General features: G+C 51.2%; 2 protein-coding genes across 3 annotated transcripts in view; one reads left to right on the plus strand and one right to left on the minus strand.

Annotated features, from left to right (window-relative positions):
- On the plus strand, positions 1-12,516 carry KDELR3 (KDEL endoplasmic reticulum protein retention receptor 3). The gene is made up of 5 exons (XM_049626365.1): positions 1-292; positions 4,893-4,993; positions 9,564-9,722; positions 10,362-10,614; positions 11,393-12,516. Exons 1-5 carry the CDS (start codon positions 202-204, stop codon positions 11,431-11,433), a joined length of 645 nt encoding a protein of 214 aa, XP_049482322.1. The 5' UTR covers positions 1-201; the 3' UTR covers positions 11,434-12,516.
- Positions 12,327-19,080, minus strand: part of DDX17 (DEAD-box helicase 17) — a 20,569-nt gene continuing 13,815 nt past the window's right edge. The window contains exons 12-13 of one of the 2 annotated variants that reach the window (XM_049626354.1): positions 16,754-16,990; positions 12,327-15,372 (exon numbers count right to left, since the gene is read on the minus strand). In XM_049626354.1, the coding sequence (XP_049482311.1) occupies positions 14,867-15,372; positions 16,754-16,990 (743 nt within the window). In that variant the 3' untranslated portion in view covers positions 12,327-14,866. Of the gene's footprint in view, positions 15,373-16,747; positions 16,991-19,080 lie in introns of both variants that reach the window. The other variant, XM_049626353.1, reaches the window with a different exon arrangement.

The raw sequence follows: 19,080 nt of genomic DNA on the forward strand, positions 1-19,080 counted from the left end.
CGGCCTGGCCACGTCACCGCCCGGCCGAGGGTGCGCTGGCGGAGCGGCGGCGGCGGCGCCGGCGGGGAGCGCGGGGCTCGGAGCGCGGGACCCAGAGCCCGGCCCGGGGACGTGGCAGCCGCCTCTCCCGCCAGAAAGTTTCCCAGGAGTTGGCCGCGCGCGGTGCGGGGGCAGGGGTGGGGGCCGCCCGCCCGGGGAACCATGAACGTGTTCCGGATCCTCGGCGACCTGAGCCACCTCCTGGCCATGATCTTGCTCCTGGGGAAGATCTGGAGGTCCAAGTGCTGCTCCGGTGAGGGTCGCCCGGGCGGAGGTGTGCGACGGGGTGGGGGGTGGGGAGTGGGGTGGGGGAGGGAGGGCCTGGGCCGCCTGGGCCCCAGCCGGTGCCGCCTGCCTGCAAGCCCTGGGTGGGGGGCTGCTGAATTTCCGTTCAGGGTGGGGACTTCGGCCTGGGGGTGCTTGAGACTGTCTTCGCACAGCTCAGCTTCCAGAGAACATGGGAAGGTGCACCCCATCAAAGAAGGAGGACCCTCGGAGATTCTGGAGGGAGGGTGATTTACCCCTGCCCCACCCCTGCCAGTGGGAAGAGGAGGGGGTGCGCAGGAGGTGATACCCTCTTGCTTCCGCTAGTCTGGCTTGTTGGACAGTTTGCTCTTTCTGCTTCTCAGGAGCTGGCGGCCTGTGACTCTGTGTACCCTCACTCAGGCCCAGAGTGGGATCCGAAGGTGGAGGGAGGGGTCTGCACCCAGGACTGGCCTCCAGTTCTCAGGGGCTTCTCTTTCCTCCCCCCACCACTCTCCACGGCCCCTTCCAGACATCCCCTCAGGCTGGGCCCTCTTCCCTCCTCTGCCTGCGCGTGGCACACGAGGCTGTGATGTGGCAGGAAGGACACCAGGCTGGGCCCTGGCGAGCCCGGACCTGCCCCTGTAGCAGAAGCCCCGGGAGGGCAGGAGAAGTCCCCCTTTTGCCCAGCAGTCTGGCTGCCTTCCCTGGGGGGTTTGGAGACGTTTCAGGGTGGGACTGCTGGTGGCCAAAAGGACCCGGTGCGTCAAAAAGGCTGCTCAGGCCTCCTGCAGCCATCTTTGCCCCGCTGGTGTCCTGGAGGGGCCCACCCTGTGCTTGGCACTGGGGTCAGGGGATACAGAGATGAATGCAGGCGGAGTGGGGGCCCGAGGAGGCAGAGAGCAGACCCCTGAAGTGTTGGTGGAGGGAGCAGCTCTGTGCTGGGTCCTGGAGGATGGGCGGGCTGTCACCAGGAAGGGTGTGCTGTGTGGAGGGTGCTGGGGGTGCCAAAGCCCACAGGGATTGTCCCAGGGAGAGCTAGCAGCCCGATGTGGGGGAGGTCCGCAAGGGAGATGAGTGGCAGAGGGGTGGGGGGTCCAAATGTGAAAGCGCCTTGTTGGTCAGGCTAGGGAGTCGGGACTGGGGAGCGGCGGAAGTGTGGGGAGCAGGGGAGGGGGGCTCGGAAGGGACGTGAAGCAGGTCACTCCCTCGTGTACTGGCCACGGAGGAGGGGCTGGGTGCTGGCGGGAGAGGCATTACAAGAGGGTGTGGTCCTGGACCTGCTGGCCATTCCGGTTTCCAGTCTCTGGAGAGATGGGCACTCTGGGCCCCTCAAGTTCCCACTCGGGGAAGTGAGGCAGGGGCTCCGGTGTGGGGAGGGTGGGGGAGTCTAGCTCGGACCTGTCCCTGCACTTCCACCGAGGACCCTAGGCGGGAGTGAGCAACCATGACCGGGAGGGGGCGCTGTTCCCCAACCCACGCTGCCCCGCCCGGCCCTTGGCCCCCCGGAGGGAACACCGACAACTTGGGCCCCGCGCCTGGTGGAGGGGACTTTCTAGCAGTGGAGACGTGCCAGCCAGCAACAGTCGTAGCAGCCAAGTAAATGATACGGTTTCTTAGAGGTGCTAAGTGCTACGGGGAAAGAAAAAGGGCAGCTGGGCGGTGAAGCGTGTGTGTGTGTGTGTGTGTGTGTGTGCGCGCGCGCAGGGGGATTGGCACACGCCTGGCGGGGATCTGAGGAGGTGAGGTGCCTGGACGCCAGCCCCGTCTGCCCCCAGACGCAGAGCCTGGTGTGACCCTCGCTGACCCACCCCAAAAGGTAGGAGACTGGGGCTTAGGTCTCGCCCAGCCACTGACTCCCTGTGTCACCCTGGGCCTCAGTTTTGCCATCCGTCAAATGGAAGGAGGGCTGCTGTGTGCTCAGGGGATCCCCGGGGCGGGGCGGTGGGGGGACTCTGGCCAGGTACCGGCTCGCATTCCCTTCCTTGTCCCGGGTCTCTGTGCCTGGCTCCCTTCGGTGGAAATGTTTCACTGCTTTCAAAGGAGCGTGAAAACCTTTGTGCTCCTGACTGTCGGGCTTGAGCACTGAGGTGTGAGTGAAGCCCAGGAACCCAGCAGGCTGAGGATGCAGAGGGGAGCGGGGGAGGAAGGCCATGTGCCGAGAGGGTAGCTGTCCCCCGCCGGACCCTCCTCCTGGACCCTCCTAAGTGGTGCCGAGGACCTCCCTGGAGAGGCCTCTGGGAGGGCTCAGTGAGATGGGGTGGCCACAGGCATGGCCCGGAGCTGGCCTCGGGTCGGCATTGCCGCCTGGACCCCAGGCCACTCCCAGCAGTGGGCTCCGTCACCACAGCCAGCCCCACGGCCTCAAGTCCAAGTCCCAGACCCCCCCAGGGGGCACTCACACCCTCACTGAATCCTGCGTAGGCCTCACGTCAGTGCTGTCCCACCCATGGCAGGGGTGGGGGGGGGCGTTCATCTTACAGATGAGGAGTGTGGGGCTCGGGCTCGCCATACTGGCAGGAAAGCCGGCACGGGGGCCCGGTGCCCCCCAGAACGTTGGGGGGCGTCAGCAGTTGTCTCCCTCCCCAAAATGTGCAGCACCAGAGAAATAGATAAGGCACAGTTCAGGCGTATAAAGGAAGCGGGCCCTTAATCGGGTAATGTCACTTCTGGGTGCCAAAGTCCCCAGTCACTCGGTTACACGTAGAGTAAAACCCAGATGTTATCATCGTGACTGGAGGGAGGGACTGAGGGGGACAGTGATGAGATATGGGGCCAGGCAGGCCGCCAGGAAAGGTTGGGCGGGACCTCAGGAGCCACGAGGAGGATATGAGTCTCTATTTTAAAGGGCATTTGGGAGCCACTTAAGGGCTTTAAGTGGAATTTTATTTTAAAAATTGCCCATTGGTTGGCAAGTGGAATGGGGGTGGGGGTGGCAGCAAGGAAGGACTTGGGGAGACGGGTGGGAGCCCTGAGGTAGGGTGCTGGGCCGGCGAGGGGCACGGGAGTGGGGGCGGTGGAGGTGGATGGCTCTTGCTTTCCTGGCGTGAGCTTGGAGGGGACCGTGGCGGCGTTCTCGAAGGAGGGGAGGGGCTCGCGGGGAGATGGTGAGTGTGGTCAGGCTGGAATATAGGGGTCAGAACTCGGAGGAGAGTCCGGAGCTGGGGCGTCCCTGAGACGGCACGGGGCCAGGGAGAAGCCCGGGGAGCCCTCAACGATTAGGTGGTGAGGACGGGAGCGGCCAGGGGCGGTGAGCTAGCCATGAGGACAGTCGCAGAAGCCCGGGGAAGGATGTGGTTCTGAACGCAGTCCTCAGCCGCCTCTGGGGAGGTTGGGTGAGTTGACCTTTGGATCAGACACGCGGGCATCGTCGATGGGGATGGTTTGGTGAGGTGTCCAGACTGTCCTTGCCTCCCCCACCTCCGTGACGTAGCAGAAGTGGCCGAAGGGCGATTAAGGAACGTGACCACTAAATGCAGCATCGATCCCTGGATTGGCTCGCGGAACAGGAGGAGGGTGTCAGTGGGAAAATGGGTGAAACCTGACTGAAGCCTGGAGTTCGGTCAGTAGTGCCATACGAGGGTGAATGTCTTAGTTTTGGTAAATGTTCTGCAGGAGGAAGCTGGGTGACGGGTATACGGGAACCCTCTGCACTGTCTTTATGATCAGCTGCTTTTTGTTTTACAAAGAGCAAAAATAGTTATTCCTTTTATCGGTGAAAAAAAAAGCGTTTTGAATCTTTGATTTCTTAATTGATTTTCTTTTTAAAAATTTCTTATGTTTGGGCGCCTGGGTGGCTCAGTCGGTGAAGCGTCCGACTTCAGCTCAGGTCACGATCTCACCGTCCGTGAGTTCGAGCCCCACGTCGGGCTCTGGGCTGATGGCTCGGAGCCTGGAGCCTGCTTCCGATTCTGGGTCTCCCTCTCTCTCTGCCCCTCCCCCGTTCATGCTCTGTCTCTCTCTGTCACAAAAATAAATAAAACGTTAAAAAAAAAAATTAGAAAAAAATTTCTTATGTTTATTTTTGAGACAGAGAGAAACAGAGCATGAGTGGGGGAGGGGCAGAGAGAGAGAGGGAGAGACAGAATCCAAAGCAGGTTCCGGGCTCCAAGCTGTCAGCCCAGAGCCCGACGCGGGGCCCGAACCCACGAACCATGAGATCGTGACCCGAGCCGAAGTCGGACGCTTCACCGACTGAGCCACCCAGGCACCCCGCGTTTTGAATGTTTAAAATTTGGAAAATAAAATAGGATGGTCCTCCGGCCCTGCTTCTTCCTCTGCCCGCTCTGGTCTCCCTGATGAATCACCTCTCAGTGAGTTGCCGTCTAAAAGGCAGAACTTTGGGGACTCAGTGGAAGTGTGAGGGTGGAGCGAAGAGAGGCCCGGACCCCCCTACCCCCACCACTACACACACCCTCTCCAGAGCTGAAATCCGGGCAGGCACACGCAGGGACACCGGGATCCCTGAGATCGAGACCTGAGCTGAGGTCAAGAGTGGGACGCGTAAAGGACGGAGCCCCCCCCGGGGCGACCCCGGGCACTGGGCTTCTTGAGTGTCGTGGGGCCTAGGAGTCCGGGTCTCATTTTCCCCTCTTCTCGTTTGGCCACAGGCATCTCTGGGAAGAGCCAGATCCTTTTTGCTCTCGTCTTCACCACCAGGTACCTGGACCTGTTCACCAACTTCATCTCCGTCTACAACACAGTGATGAAGGTGAGGGCGGCGGGGGGGGGTGGCCGTGGTGGCGGGGTCCCCTGAGCCCCGCAGACCGAGACTGCGCGCTCGGGAACACGGGCTGTGGAGCCGGGCAGACCTGGATGGGAATCCTGACTGTGTTGACAGCCGCTGGGGGCCCTGGGCTTGGGCGAGGCCCTGGGCCCTGTGCACTTCATCTTCAGACTGAAGACAGTGCCAGTACTCGCCTCGGCGGGTTCCGTTGTGAACACGAAATGAGGTAATAAATGCAAATACACCACAGCCATCGTATATCAAGTATTCGATAAAGGGTGGCTATTATGACGGTTCCAAAAAATGAGCCAAAAATCAAACCTGGTACCCTGAGCTTGCAGAGAGGTTATTCGTCCAACATGCATTTGACAAATATCCGTATTTCTTGAGCACCTCCTGTGAGCCAGGTACCTGAAGAAGACCCGCGAGGCTTCTGTTCTCAAGGAACCTACATTCTCACTGGGGAGACAGATAATAAAACGGCCAGCAAAACTTTGGTTAGGGGTGAGGTTATGCAGATATTATTAAAATAGGGTGACGTTGGCTTTCATTCTGTTTTTTAACATTTATTTATTTTGAGAGACAGAGTGCAAGCGGGGGAGGGGGCACGGAGAGCAGGAGACACAGAACCCGAAGCAGGCGCCGGGCTCCGAGCCATCAGCACAGAGCCCGACGCGGGGCTGGAACCCACGGACCGCGAGATCATGACCGGAGCTGAAGTCGGACGCTTCACCGACTGAGTCCCCCCAGGCGCCCCTCCTTTGGTTATAAGAAAAGAAGTTTTAATACCTGGGTTACGTGATAGAGAAGGAACAGGAAAATGTTCAGGGAGTGTGACCAGGAGGGGCCTCTCTGAGGAGGTGACACGTAAGCCAAGGTCTGTGTGACACAAGGAACCAGCCACGAGGCGATCAGAGGAAGAGCGTTCCAAGCAGAGAAGAGCTGGTTCAGAAACCACCCAGGTGGGATCAAGCCTGCTGTATTCAGGGGACAGGCAGGGGCTCTGCCGCCGAGGGCTGGGGGAGGGCGCAGGTTAACTTGGACTTAACTTTGTGATGGGAAACTGTTGCTTTGAAGCATGGTCCTGTTTCACAGGGGAAACCGAGAATGTCTTGGTCCTATTCTGACGTCTTGGGCCCCGGGCCACAACCGTTGGAGGTTACGTTGGGGTGAGCTTTTTCCAAATTAGCCATCCCACGTCTTTTTAAACTCCGCACCCAATGTGGGGCTTGCACTCGCGACCCCCAGATCGAGAGTCACGCGCTCCACCGACTGAGCGAGCGGCCAGGAACTTCTCCCTCAGCCATCTTAGCTCTTTAAGGCAACACAGGTTAGTGGAAGGAGCCCGGGTTTCAGAGGGAAGTGGAATGTTCCTGCTTGGATGCTGGTAACAGAGACTTAAGAGTGGTCTCAGTAGGGGCACCTGGGTGGCTCAGTCGGTTAAGCGTCTGACTTGGGCTCAGGTCACGATCTCGCAGTCTGTGAGTTCGAGCCCCGCGTCGGGCTCTGTGCTGACAGCTCGGAGCCTGGATCCTGTTTCGGATTCTGTGTGTCCCTCTCTCTCTGACCCTCCCCCATTCATGCTCTGTCTCTGTCTCAAAAATAAATAAAAACGTTAAAAAAAAAAATTAAAAATAAAAAAAAGAGTGATTTTAGTAAGATGAAGGTTTATTTTTTCTTTACTCATAACATGGAATCTGGAGGTGGGCCATCCAGGCCTGGGATGGCAGCTCCTTTTGTTTGTTTGTTTATTTATTTTGAGAGAGCGCGCGCACACACGAGCAGGGGAAGGGCAGAGAGAGGGGAGAGAGAGAATCCCAAGCAGGCTTGTCAGCGTGGAGCTCGAAATGGAGCTCGATGCGGGGCTCGAACTCACAAACTGTGAGATCATTACCTGAGCCCAAATCAAGAGCTGGATGTTGACCGGCCCACCCAGGCACCCCTAGCTCCTTTTAACGTTCTGCTCCACTATCTTTAGTGTGACCAGGACTTGTCAGTGTGGGACACATGCAGTTGCTCAGAAGAGCCCTACACTGGGTTTAATGCTTTGCTGTTGCCATCTTGAAATTTTTTTTTTTTTTTAACATTTATTTATTGTTGAGAGATAGCGCGCGAGCAGCAGAGGGGCAGAGAGAGAGGGAGACACAGAATCCAAAGCAGGCTCCAGGCCCTGAGCTGTCAGCACAGAGCCCGACGCGGGGATTCAAACCCAGGAACTGTGAGATCATGACCTGAGCCGAAGCCAGATGCTCAACCAACCGGGCCACCAGGCACCCCTTGAAATTTTTAATTTTTAAAGAGGCCTTGCAAGTTATATAGCAAGTCCTAATGTGGCATCTAGCCTCAAGGTTGCCTCAGGGTCACAAAATGGATGCCAGGGCTCCTACCATCACATCACATTCTGGGCAGGAAGGAAGAGGAAAGGAAAAAAGAGCAACAGTGTACCTGCCATCTGGGTAAGCCCTCTGTAAAGAGCTTTCCCTAACGCTAGCCAGTGACTGCGCGTCACTGACCATCCTTATCTGCAAAGGAGGCTGAGAAATATAGTTTTCAGTTGGGCACATCATCTAATAGTTCCATTTTTTTTTTCCTAAAGTTTATTTCTGAGCGAGTGCAAGCAATCATGAGCAGGGGAGGGACAGAGAGAGAACATCCCAGGCAGGCTCCACACTTCCGGCGCAGAGCCCGATGCAGGCCTCGATCTCATGAACTGTGAGCTCATGACCCGAGCTGCGATCAAGAGTTGGATGCTTAACTGAGCCACCCAGGCGCCCCACTAACAGTTCCCTTTTTAAGGAAGGAAGGCTACATAATGGGGAACTCTACCGATCTCGCGGGGCTATTGTGAAGACTGTATGAGATGATTTAGGTAAAGCGCCTGGCACCCAGAAGGTACTTTCTCCTCCTCATCAGGGATGTGACTTTGGGATTCCAGGCATCTTGCTGGAATGGAAGATGTTGTTGCCTGTGGGGCGTCGAACTGTGTGAAATTGTCTGAGGTCCTGAAATCACAGTCTGCTTAAATTCAACACGGAAATAGCAACCACCACCTGCTCGGTTCATTTTTCTGCCTGAGGGTCGGACTTGAACGGTCCTGGGAGGGGCTGAGGACCCAGCGCTTGGCATAGCAGAACGAGTTAGTTGTGGAAACCTCAGAGAGGCCAGTTTCTGCATTGGTGAAGTGAGGAAGTGATCACCACTTCACTGATTCATTCATTCATTCATTCTGGGATGTTTTTTGTGCCGGGCCCTGAGTTAGGGGCTGGGTGTTCAGAGGTGGACAGGACAGTCAGGACCCGCTTACAGAAAACGGGGGAAAGAGACCGGGTACACAGACATTTCCAGAGCATGTGATTATGGGGGACATCGTGTATGTTCCCGTGGAGCTATGGTGACACCAAGTGTATTTGCCTCATTCTGGTGAGGGACTGAGTTTTGAAGTTCACATAGGAGTTCTCTAGGCCAGTGAGTTCCTGGACCAGCAGCATCAGCATCACATAGGAACCTGCTAGAAATACAACAGGCCTACTCAGACCTACCAAATCAGTAACTCTGGGGGCAGGAGGGGAAAAAGGTGGCTACTTGTGCGATTCTGATGCACAAAGTTGAGAACCTCTGGCCTAGAAAGTTAGAGGCCAAACCATAACGTCACATGCTGGAGGGACGGCTACTGCAATTAGAGCTTTTCTGGGGCGCTTGGGTGGCTCGGTCAGTTAAGTGTCCGACTCTTGACTTCGGCTCAGGTCAGGATCTCACGGTTCGTGAGTTTGAGCCCTGCATCGGGTTGTGCACTGACAGTGTAGCACCTGCTTGGGATCCTGTCTCCCTCTCTTCTCTGCCCATCCTCCGCTTGCTCGCTCTCTCTTTCAAAATAAATTAAAAAAAAGAGCAGTGCCCGGGTGGCTCAATCGGTAAGTGTCTGACTTCGGCTCAGGTCATGATCTCGCGGTCTGTGAGTTCGAGCCTCACGTCGGGCTCTGTGCTGACAGCTCAGAGCCTGCAGCCTGCTTCAGATTCTGTGTCTCCGTCTCTCTCTGCCCGTCTCCTGCTTGTGCTCTCTCTCTGAAAAGTAAATATTAAAAAAAAAATTTTTTTTTAAAGAGAGTGCTTTTCCGCAGGACCAATGACCAAATGATTCAAAGGACGTTAGTCCTAGTGGAAGAATGCTCACAGGTCACTGATGCAGATCTAGGAATTTGACATTTAAGAGCCCTGGAATGCCACTGCTAAATCCCCCGACAGAGACCAACCCTCCCCCCCATCTCCTGCCTGAGGCTCTCCAGTAAGGAGATGCCCAGGCACCTTTGGGTCCTCACACGGTTAGTGCCAGTGGTCCTAATTAGAAGCAAGGAGTTACTTAACAAAAGGGTCATTAGTTTCGGAATCGAGGGGAATGACTCCGGAGAAATGGTACGCATTTCACTTCTTCCCCCTTGGGGCAAGAGCACTGGCCCTTTAGTTAGGCTGGTCCCAACTCAAGGTAGCTTGGAAGCCCAGCCAAGAGAGTGGAAAATGACTTCATTATGGATTCCCCTGTGGCTCTTTCCCTTGTTAGGTGGTTTTTCTCCTCTGTGCCTACGTCACAGTGTACATGATCTATGGGAAATTTCGGAAAACATTTGACAGTGAGAATGACACGTTCCGCCTGGAATTTCTTCTGGTCCCTGTCATTGGTCTCTCCTTCCTTGAGAACTACAGTTTCACTCCCTTGGAGGTAAGTGAAGGGACGCGGAATACCAATCGCTAAGGGTAAACACATTGCCGAACATCCTTCCCTCTGATCTTTTGTAAGGTCTGGGCTTGTGTTTTGGTACAACCGTGACCATCGCTCGTATATCGTTGTTAGTTGAGAAATCGGTAATAAGCTATTCACACGACTCCATTTGGAAATGGGCGCATCCAAATAGTCCTGTGGACAAACAGAGCAGGCATCACAGCACCACTTATGGTTACTGAGAACTTCTGTCCCAAAGGTGGACACCTGAGCACAGTCCAGGCCGAGAACGTAACTCAGGAAGTCTGGGCTGTGGACCAACAAACATGAACTTGTGATGCTCGTGCATTGAGAAACTATGGCCTGCATGAAGGCGAGTTTATACAATAAAGTTCTGCTACGATTAAAAAATTATGTTCGAAAATGTCCACGTGATGTGAAAAAAAAGCAGTTTACTTGGAACTTTTAAAATATTTCCTATTTACAGAGAAAAGGGGGTGGAATGGATTATATTTCGGGAACTTTTTTGTTTCGTCATATTCTGTCCCGTGAACATTTTAGTAGTTACCTTCTTTTGAAGCGACGGCCCCCTTCTTGGTCTTGATCAGCCTCCTCCGGCCTCTTCCCTCTTTGGCTCAGATCCTCTGGACTTTCTCCATCTACCTGGAATCGGTGGCCATCCTGCCCCAGCTTTTCATGATCAGTAAAACCGGCGAGGCGGAGACCATCACTACTCACTACCTGTTCTTTCTCGGGCTGTACCGGGCACTCTACCTGGCTAACTGGATCAGGCGGTACCAGACCGAGAACTTCTACGACCAAATCGCGGTGGTGTCTGGAGTGGTACAAACCATCTTCTACTGCGACTTCTTCTACTTGTATGTGACCAAAGGTAGGTGCTCGGCCACAGCAGTGTTGCTGGCACTGGCAGGTGTCACCCGTTCACCAGTTGAGGGCGTTTGGGAAGTGAACGTAGCTCCAAGTCTCTGCCCCTCGTGGTGCTTTTATTTCAGTGGGAAGAGAGGAACGAGTGTCGTTAAGAAACGAGCACCGCGAAGAACTACAGACCAGGACATGGACACAAATGATATACATAGAGAGGTCGACTAGGAGAGGACATCGGACAGAATGCTTGTTAGAAAGATATACAAGGAACATTCCAGAAGAATAGCTTGCGCAGGAGCCCTAAGGCAGGAACCAGCTTGGTGTGCTAAAGGACAGAAAGGCTAGCGTGTTCAGAATCTACGAACCTGGAGAGATCAGAGGGTAATAATGGGTTTGCATCGCACAGGGCGGCCACCGGAGGGCTCATTTACAGAGCCAGCAGCTGCTGGGCAGTGAAAGGGGCCGAAGCAGGGAGACTTGTTACGGCAGGTGCGGTGCGGTTGTTGAAGAGGTCACCGGTGGGTGGGCATTCTTGAGCGGAGAGGAACCGGATAGGTGTGAAAGGGAAGTGGAGGCCAACTGCATTTGTGGCCTGAGGGAGCGTGGGATCAGGAACGTAGGTGGGGCGTAGGGGTGAGGGAGTCTGTAGGTAATCCGTGACGAAGCTTCCCCCTTGGCTGTAACGTGTAGCTACCGTGGACTGGGCATTAGAGATCCTAAGGTTATGTAGTTAAAAGGGAGTTCTCGGTGTGGTGAATTCTCATTTCGTCTCTATTTTCTCCTAGTCCTTAAAGGAAAGAAGTTAAGTCTTCCAATGCCAATTTGAGGGCCCCACAGATGGTTCTACGCCTTCACGAGGACACAGAATAAACTCTTTGAAATAGTCTCCTGGACGACTTCTACAGGACTCAGGCCTAACGTCAGTCAGAAAGATGCTTAGTGGGGATATCTCAGCAGAGCACTGATCTACGTAGAAGACGTTCTCACCAATCTCTCCCTTAAATTATAGCTGCAATGAGAAACCCAGGCCAATTATACGAGCATGGTGCCTGTCAGCTGGACATCAAGAAATCTTAGGTGCTTAACCCATATATGGGTGAAATAACCTTGCTCTCTATGGCCCTAGTGTGAGCCTCCCACTAAGGAACAGTCAGTCCCACCTGGAAAGATGTCGCTCTGTGCAGAAGACAAATGCCCCCAAAGACCAGACCAAGAAAAGCAGGCTGCTGTGGCGATTTTCACTTCCCAGACAGGAGACCAAGTTTAGGCAGGGATACAAAGCTGACAGTCTCACGGGGATGAAGTGTCGTTACTCCACTTCTAACCCGCCTCCAAAAGCCAGACGAAAGCCAAACAGATGAGCTTCGGCCAGACTTCAGTAGTTGTGTGCCTCGGCTCTAAAATGGCCTTGCGTCTTGCCACGGCTACGGCAGCTCCACACGGAGTACTTAAATCCAAGCAATAACCCAGGTGGGTACTGCTACCGCGAGGACCATTTTATCAGTGAGGAAACCGATGCTGAGGCCTCACCCTACTAGGTATTCTGCCTCGTTGCTTTGGGATTCAAATCTTCCCAGTAAGAGCCATCAACCCCACCTCCCTTCCACGTTTTTAGGTGCTAAGGTTACTACTCAACCCAACACGCCCCAAACTTGGTCCTGAAGCGAATAAAAACTGTAAGGCGACTACCACTGTCCTGTGCAATAAAAAGCTCACACCTTATTGTCAACAGTGTTTTATTTATACCTACAAAAGAAAACAAGATGGTATCAAAAGGACAATTGACAAACTAAGAACAGTAACGTAGCTCTTAGAATCCTGTGCCTGAACATCACACATCTACACATCTTTCAAGTCTTAATGCGACAGGAATGTGTTCAGAGACCAGCAAGAACATGAATAGAGCACTGATCCCAAGCAAAAGCCACCAACCTTTTAGATGAGAGAAGTCCACACAACGAATGGTTAGGGAGGAACTGGGGAGAAGCAGCCCCAGAGCTTAATTTTGAAATCCTTTCCCTAAATGAGTTTCAACCGTGACTGCAGTAACTAGCCTCACACGAGGACTCTTCTGCTCATGTCCTGAAGCAAAGGCAGAGCCTGAATCATGAGGGACAGACGTAGAGGCAGAAGAGTTACTCTAAAGCCGTTTAGGAAAAACTCTGCCCGATTTCAGCTGCGCTCAGGCCACGATAGCTTTTGAGATTCGGGCTATGCCGTTCTTTTGACTCTACGACCACAATATCCCTGGCGGAAAAAGGGAAGCGAGTGGCAGACCGAATGCCGTCTGCGGGCCCAGAGGCCTTCACCACCAAGGGAGGCTTTAAGACCTGCGAGAGAGCAAACGGCACCCCTTACAGTGGCACCTCTGCTTAAAAATAGTCACGAGTCTGATGTAGAAAGAAATGTCTACGATGGACTGGTCAGTGCTCAGACACAATTTTTCTGTGGCGGGGGGCACTTTGGTTTGAAAGCACAGAGCGGTTCTGCCCAAGTTTTCCTGTGCCTACCATCCTCCCTCGGCCTCAACTTCTATAAGGGGGGAAAAAAGAGAAGTAAAGGAAGAAGAAAGTGTGGGGGGACTTGGGGGAGACGACATGTCAAAGTTCTCACATGCACAGATTTCAGCTTATGCTGACAACCTACCTGTATGTTGCACATTCAACCATACTTTTCAGAACCCCTCAGAAACCATCCCTTCTCTCTCCCTGAAGAATTTTAAAAAGAAAAGAAAAAAACAAAAGAACCTCAAGTATTTAGATATTACAAACCAGCAAGCACCCTCAGGCCTTAGCCAAAGGACGCAGTGGAGCCTTCCCCCTTTAACTACATTGTTCATGAACGATACCAATAGCATAAAAAAATTAATAGTCCAACACTGGATATGGAAGAGGTTTCTGGTGCTGTCTGGTTTCCCTGTCCTGTTACGGTGACCACAAGAGCAGAGAGTTCTTTCTAGGCCCGTGTGCTACAGGGAGTCTCAGTTAAACAGTATCATTCTAAAGGGGACAAACTCACCTACCTTCGGAAGGAGGAAAAGTGAAAGGACTTAGGCTTTAGTCCTCTGTAACTTCTCTTAAGCACTACCTACCTGTAAAAAGCTGAGTGCAAAAGGATGCTGAAGAAAATGTGCATCCCAAAGCTGTTACAACAAAGCACTGCAGAGAAGAGTATGAAGAGAATTAAGAGTTCTTTCTTAACAGACCCCGAAGGTTCTTTATTCAAGAGAATTTGGCCGAAAGGGCAGAGTAGCTGGCAAGAGTTGCTTTTATTCTAGCTTTATAGATACGGAGTTTAAAAAGAAACTTTGCCACTGAGTATATTGTTTATAATTAAAAGTGGTTTTTACACTGCAGGTGAACGCATATGTAACTGGTTAAATTATTTAACTGGTTAATAAATTTTCAGTGAGCATTTACGTTCATTCTGCCCCGAGCAACTATCTAGTTGGAAAATGAATTTCACAGATGGTCCCTGGTTATGTGGGGAAGAAAACTAGGCAGCTTCCACCCAGACGCCGAGATGCTACGTTTCACCATTTCAATAAACACTTGGGGTTTTTAAAAGACACACTTAAGAAACTCAGACTCAGCAATTCAATGTCTAACCTGACTAAAATGGTTATTTTTCAGTAATTGGGAAGGGGCAAGGCAGATATAAGGGAGACAAAACCAATTAGGAATTTTTTTAACTGTCAAATGCGCTTAACGAGCAATCAGCCAAAATGACAACGGCCAATGCATTGTCTTAAATATTCATCAGGCCCAAGGAACATTAAAAAGTATTACAGAATGTGCAGGGAATTCCCTCTTGGTTTTCTAACCCAGTAATGAGAGCAATCTAAAGCACAGATGCCACCTTCTTCTGCAGAATTCAACCCTCTACCCTCCCCCCTCTACCCCCAACTCAGGACAACAAAAATGGGCTCCCACAAAAGGGCCTAATACCTTACTTTTTCTTTTAAGATGAAAAATAGCTCAAGTATCCTCAACATGCAAGAAGTTGGGGAAAAAAAAAAAAAGAATCTCTTCCAGTCGGCTATATATATGTTTTTACAAAATCTGTTATTTCAGACTGGATCATTTTGGCGGACAGAAGAAACCTGGCAGTGAATTCTAACTAATCTGCATGAAAGACAAATCACAATGGTTGGGGGGAAAATAAAAAAAAGAAAGAAAAGGGGAAGAGAAATAAAAGGGAAAGACAGCGTTCCTTTAAATGCAGTTAAGTCTGCGCAAGTCACTACCACTCAAGTGGTTTCATTTACGTGAAGGGGGAGGGGGAGGAGGGGGAGGGGGGTATTGATAGGCCGTCTGCCCCATGTAACCTATCATATTGGTAGCTCCCGGAGGCTGTGCGAACTGTTGTGACATCAGTGGCTGTGGCTGCTGCCCAGACCGGCCTATCCCACTAAACTGCTGGCTAGAGCTCTGTGAACTTCTCCCAGTCGAGGTGGTGCTACCAGCCCCGTAAGTGCCAGCGCCATATTCCTGGGCTGTATAGCCACTGGTGCCATAAGCAGCTGCCCCATAGGTGCCTTGACCATAGGTGTATTGGCCTGCTTGCGCTCCAAAGGCAGAATTTGGACTTCCATAGCCACTGCCGTTAGCATAACCAGCTCTATCGGTTTCACTACGATCCCGATAGCTCGCAGAGTCTCTCCGGCCACCATCCTTGACTCCTCGAAGCCTCCGGTCACACTCGTCCTGATACATCAGATTGGGATTGTTGGCAGAAGAAGTGGTCCGGTATCGAGAACGACCTCCTGATGGGAGGACACGAGGAGTTTTTAATGCCAGAAATACAGTCCAAACACGACCACGTGTAAAAACTCCTACCGGGTACAAAAGCAGTCAACGTTCCTTCTTGATCTGATTTTTACCCAGGCCAGCCTCCAAATCCATTACTTTAAAAGATACCCACCATTTGATTCTTTAATAGGACATATTCAAAAGAATGGTAAACACGAAAAGACATTCAGCTTCTCACCATTGTAAATCCTTTTCTTTGAGGATTATTAAGAAACAATCTTACAAATGTAGCAACAATGGTAAAGAAGTTGAGGTGACTTACCATAGATTAAAAATAAAAAGACAGTGGGGCGCCTGGGTGGCTCAGTCAGTTAAGCGTCTGACTTGGGCTCAGGTCATGATCTCACAGCTCGTGAGTTTAAGTCCTGCACTGGGCTCTGTGCTGACAGCTCAGCGCCTGGAGCGTGCTTCAGATTCTGTTTCTCCCTCTCTCTGCCCCACCCCTGCTCACGCTCTGTCTCTCCTTCAAAATAAATAAACATTAAACACAAAAAGGTAAGCAGCCAAGTTGCTATGACCCTACGAGGACCGTCTACTAGCGCACACCAGCTCTCGGACGTTGCTCCGTGGGCCTAGCCGCGTCAAAGTTACCTCACAAACTTGAAGTTCCTAGGCTCAATTCCAAACCCACTTACAAATAAACCAAAAACCTTGTATTTTAAAAACCGTTCAGGTAATTCAGACACAGAGCTTTAGCATGCAGTAAGTTTGGGACAAAAGAATACCAAAATAGTAGTTCAGAAGCTATGACCCTAGCCTATTTTGCAACTATCCAATTTTTTTTTTAAGTAGGCTTCATGCCTAGTGAGGAGCCCAAGGCGGAGCTCGACCTCATGCCCGAGATCAAGACCTGAGCTGAGATCAAGAGCTGGGATGCTTAACCAACTGAGTCACGCAGGTGTCCCAGAACTATCCAATTTTTATATTCGTTAACTATACCTGTTTCTACTGCCACAAAACGATATAAAATTACTGCTCTCTTCACATGAGAAACTGAAAGCCTAATACACTAAAGTTTTTGAAGGTATTAAAAATAACCGTAATTCACCTTAATTTTGAACATGCACCATATACTTCACAACACAAAAGTCAGTTTTAGATTACTGTCTATGGAAATACCATGCTGCTAGGAGGCCAAACATGACAGCCCCCCCACCCCCCGCCCCAATCACGTGGTCTTACTCAGGAACAATTATGAAAACCTATTAATCACTATCCTCTGTTATTCAGTAACACTTAAAAGTCTTCACAGGACTTAAGCAAACCAAAAAAAGGCCCAATGAGCCCAAAAAGATACCTTGGCAGTACCTGGAAAACTCCAGGACTTACCCTTACCCCCTCCTCCGCCGCCTCCTCTGTGGTCCACCAGCTGCATCAGTTTTGGATTGATAGCCTGATTAGCCTCTTCCAGCACTTTGATCAGCTCTCTGGCCTGCTTTAGGTTCCCTGGGGTGAAGAAGGTGTAGGCAGTGCCCTTGTTGGTGCTACGGGCCGTTCGGCCAATACGGTGCACGTAATCCTCAGAGCTGTTTGGATAGTCATAGTTGATCACAAACTTGACATCTTCCACATCTTCGAGGCCAACGACGAATCGGTGTGTAGGTTGATGTGGCAGGGAAAGAGAAGGTAAAGGACATGCCAACAACAGGTGGGAAGCACGAATGCAGATGACAGCAAGAGGAAAGAAGATCAAGTTAGTAACCATTCTGAACAGGAACAAAAAAAGACTCATCCCAACAGAGTAAAAGAGGATTACTGATTCTTGGGACATGCACAGGAATCGGCATCTTTATCAGCTATGAAATCCTAATGGAATCCCGTTCGACCACCCGAACTCTTGCCTCTTTATTTTAACCAACGTACTGGCAGGAGTTGTATCGAATTCCAGCTCCTTTTCAAAACTGGAAATGCAGAAAAAAAGTGGTACCACCGATAAGCTACAAGATCAAATTACTTCTACTCTGTTGGGAGAAGCCTGGCAAAATCTACCAGTAGTATAACAAACTTACCTTTAAACCAGTCACAGAGCAAAATGAAAAAAGAAACTTCATATATACTTTACTGCATTTTCAAGGAGACTCAATCAGAATAGATTAAAAGAATTTTTGCTCTCCTTATTTAAAAAACTGATCAGAGCCAAAGTACAGTACACACCTATTTTCCTTTGCAGAAATATCCGAATTATCTTTCCCCATTCAATTACCACAAGAGCACATTACACTAAAATTTCACTGTACTACCAAGCCCAGCTCTGCCAAATGAGGTTTTTTTGCTCAACTCAAGGTTATTTCAACTCAGTACTTGCTTCAATTGTCAAAGATTGTCTACATAACCTGGGAAATTAAAATAGCCAAAGAGGGTGGGAAAAACCATGAAACCTTGAGACACAAGTTTAATGTTCTATCCACTGCTGGGAATTGGGTTGAATAACCTCCTAATGCTTCAAGTATGTAAATGTTAGTGTAATGCTTTCAGCTAAATGTAGATTTTTACCTACTTAAACAAACAAGTCTAACATAACAAAGAATCCTAATGTTTTGTGGAAAAAAATCTGCATTTTACAAAGAATATTCAGAAAATATCCTAGATAAAACACAGATTTTTGTGATATAAATAATTAAAAAACATTCTCTGTTTGTTACCAGACCGATGCACACTCCCTCCTCCTTTGGGAAACCGCTGCAGCCGATCCCGTCTCTTTGCCTTTTATTTTTGGCGGCCTCCTTTCGAAAACTCCGCCTTCTGACACGGGACCACTGGAGCGCGGGGAGCATGCATCAAGGGTCCGTGGCAGTGAGAAGTCCCCACACACGCTCGCTCTGTGAACTGGCTTAGATGCTTCTCTGTAGCCCCATTTGGTTGCCAAGCGCCGGAGAACCTGGGTTCGGGTAAAAATTTCAGGTCCTCCAACGCCTCCCCCAAGGATAATTGGGGTGATTGTAGAAAAAAATAATTAATTAAAAAATGTAAGTTACATCCAAAGGGTCAGACTGCATCTATTGCCCAGACTGGATCAATTTCAGGGGAAAGGGGAGATGATTAAAAAAAAAAAAAAAAAAAAATTCAGCTGTTGTTAAAGGGCCTGTGAAGAAAGGGGCATTATGTCTGTTTCTTATTACGATAAAGGCTCCTCAGTCTTTACTGACCCCTAAAGTCCTGAAATCACACCAGAAAGACGAGAAGGCAGTTATCACAGGGGGCAGCGTGAGTCTCCGGCTAGGGTCGTTGATGCAACAAAGGAAAAATAAAAATTGCCAGGGCCAGGATGGATGTGGGCTGAAGGGCTGGGAAGTTATGCTCCAGGACCACATCTTCAGACCTATGGTAATGCTCCTCAGAGTCAGTCCCACGGTGTAGGACCGTGGGCAGCAGAGCAAGCTGAATTACTGCACTGGAGGCACAGACGTGTGCTTTCCTAGCAGAAAGCACTGGGCACTGGAGTCAACCGTTCAGAAACTTTTAGTCGGGAGTATTTCTGGAGGGGTTCGATAGGGGACGGACATGTCGCAAGTTCTTCACCCTAGAAAGGGGTCCTGTGTGTGTGCACACAGAGCTGGCTGAGGGCACCAAAGAGCAAGCGCAGGATTTGGTTTTCTCCAGTCGGGCCTGCCCTGATCTTATCTGCGCACTGCCACAATATGATCTTGCTGCCTTTAGAGGAG

This window comes from Panthera uncia, chromosome B4 (genome assembly GCF_023721935.1).
Source record: "Panthera uncia isolate 11264 chromosome B4, Puncia_PCG_1.0, whole genome shotgun sequence".
Lineage (NCBI taxonomy): Eukaryota > Metazoa > Chordata > Mammalia > Carnivora > Felidae > Panthera > Panthera uncia.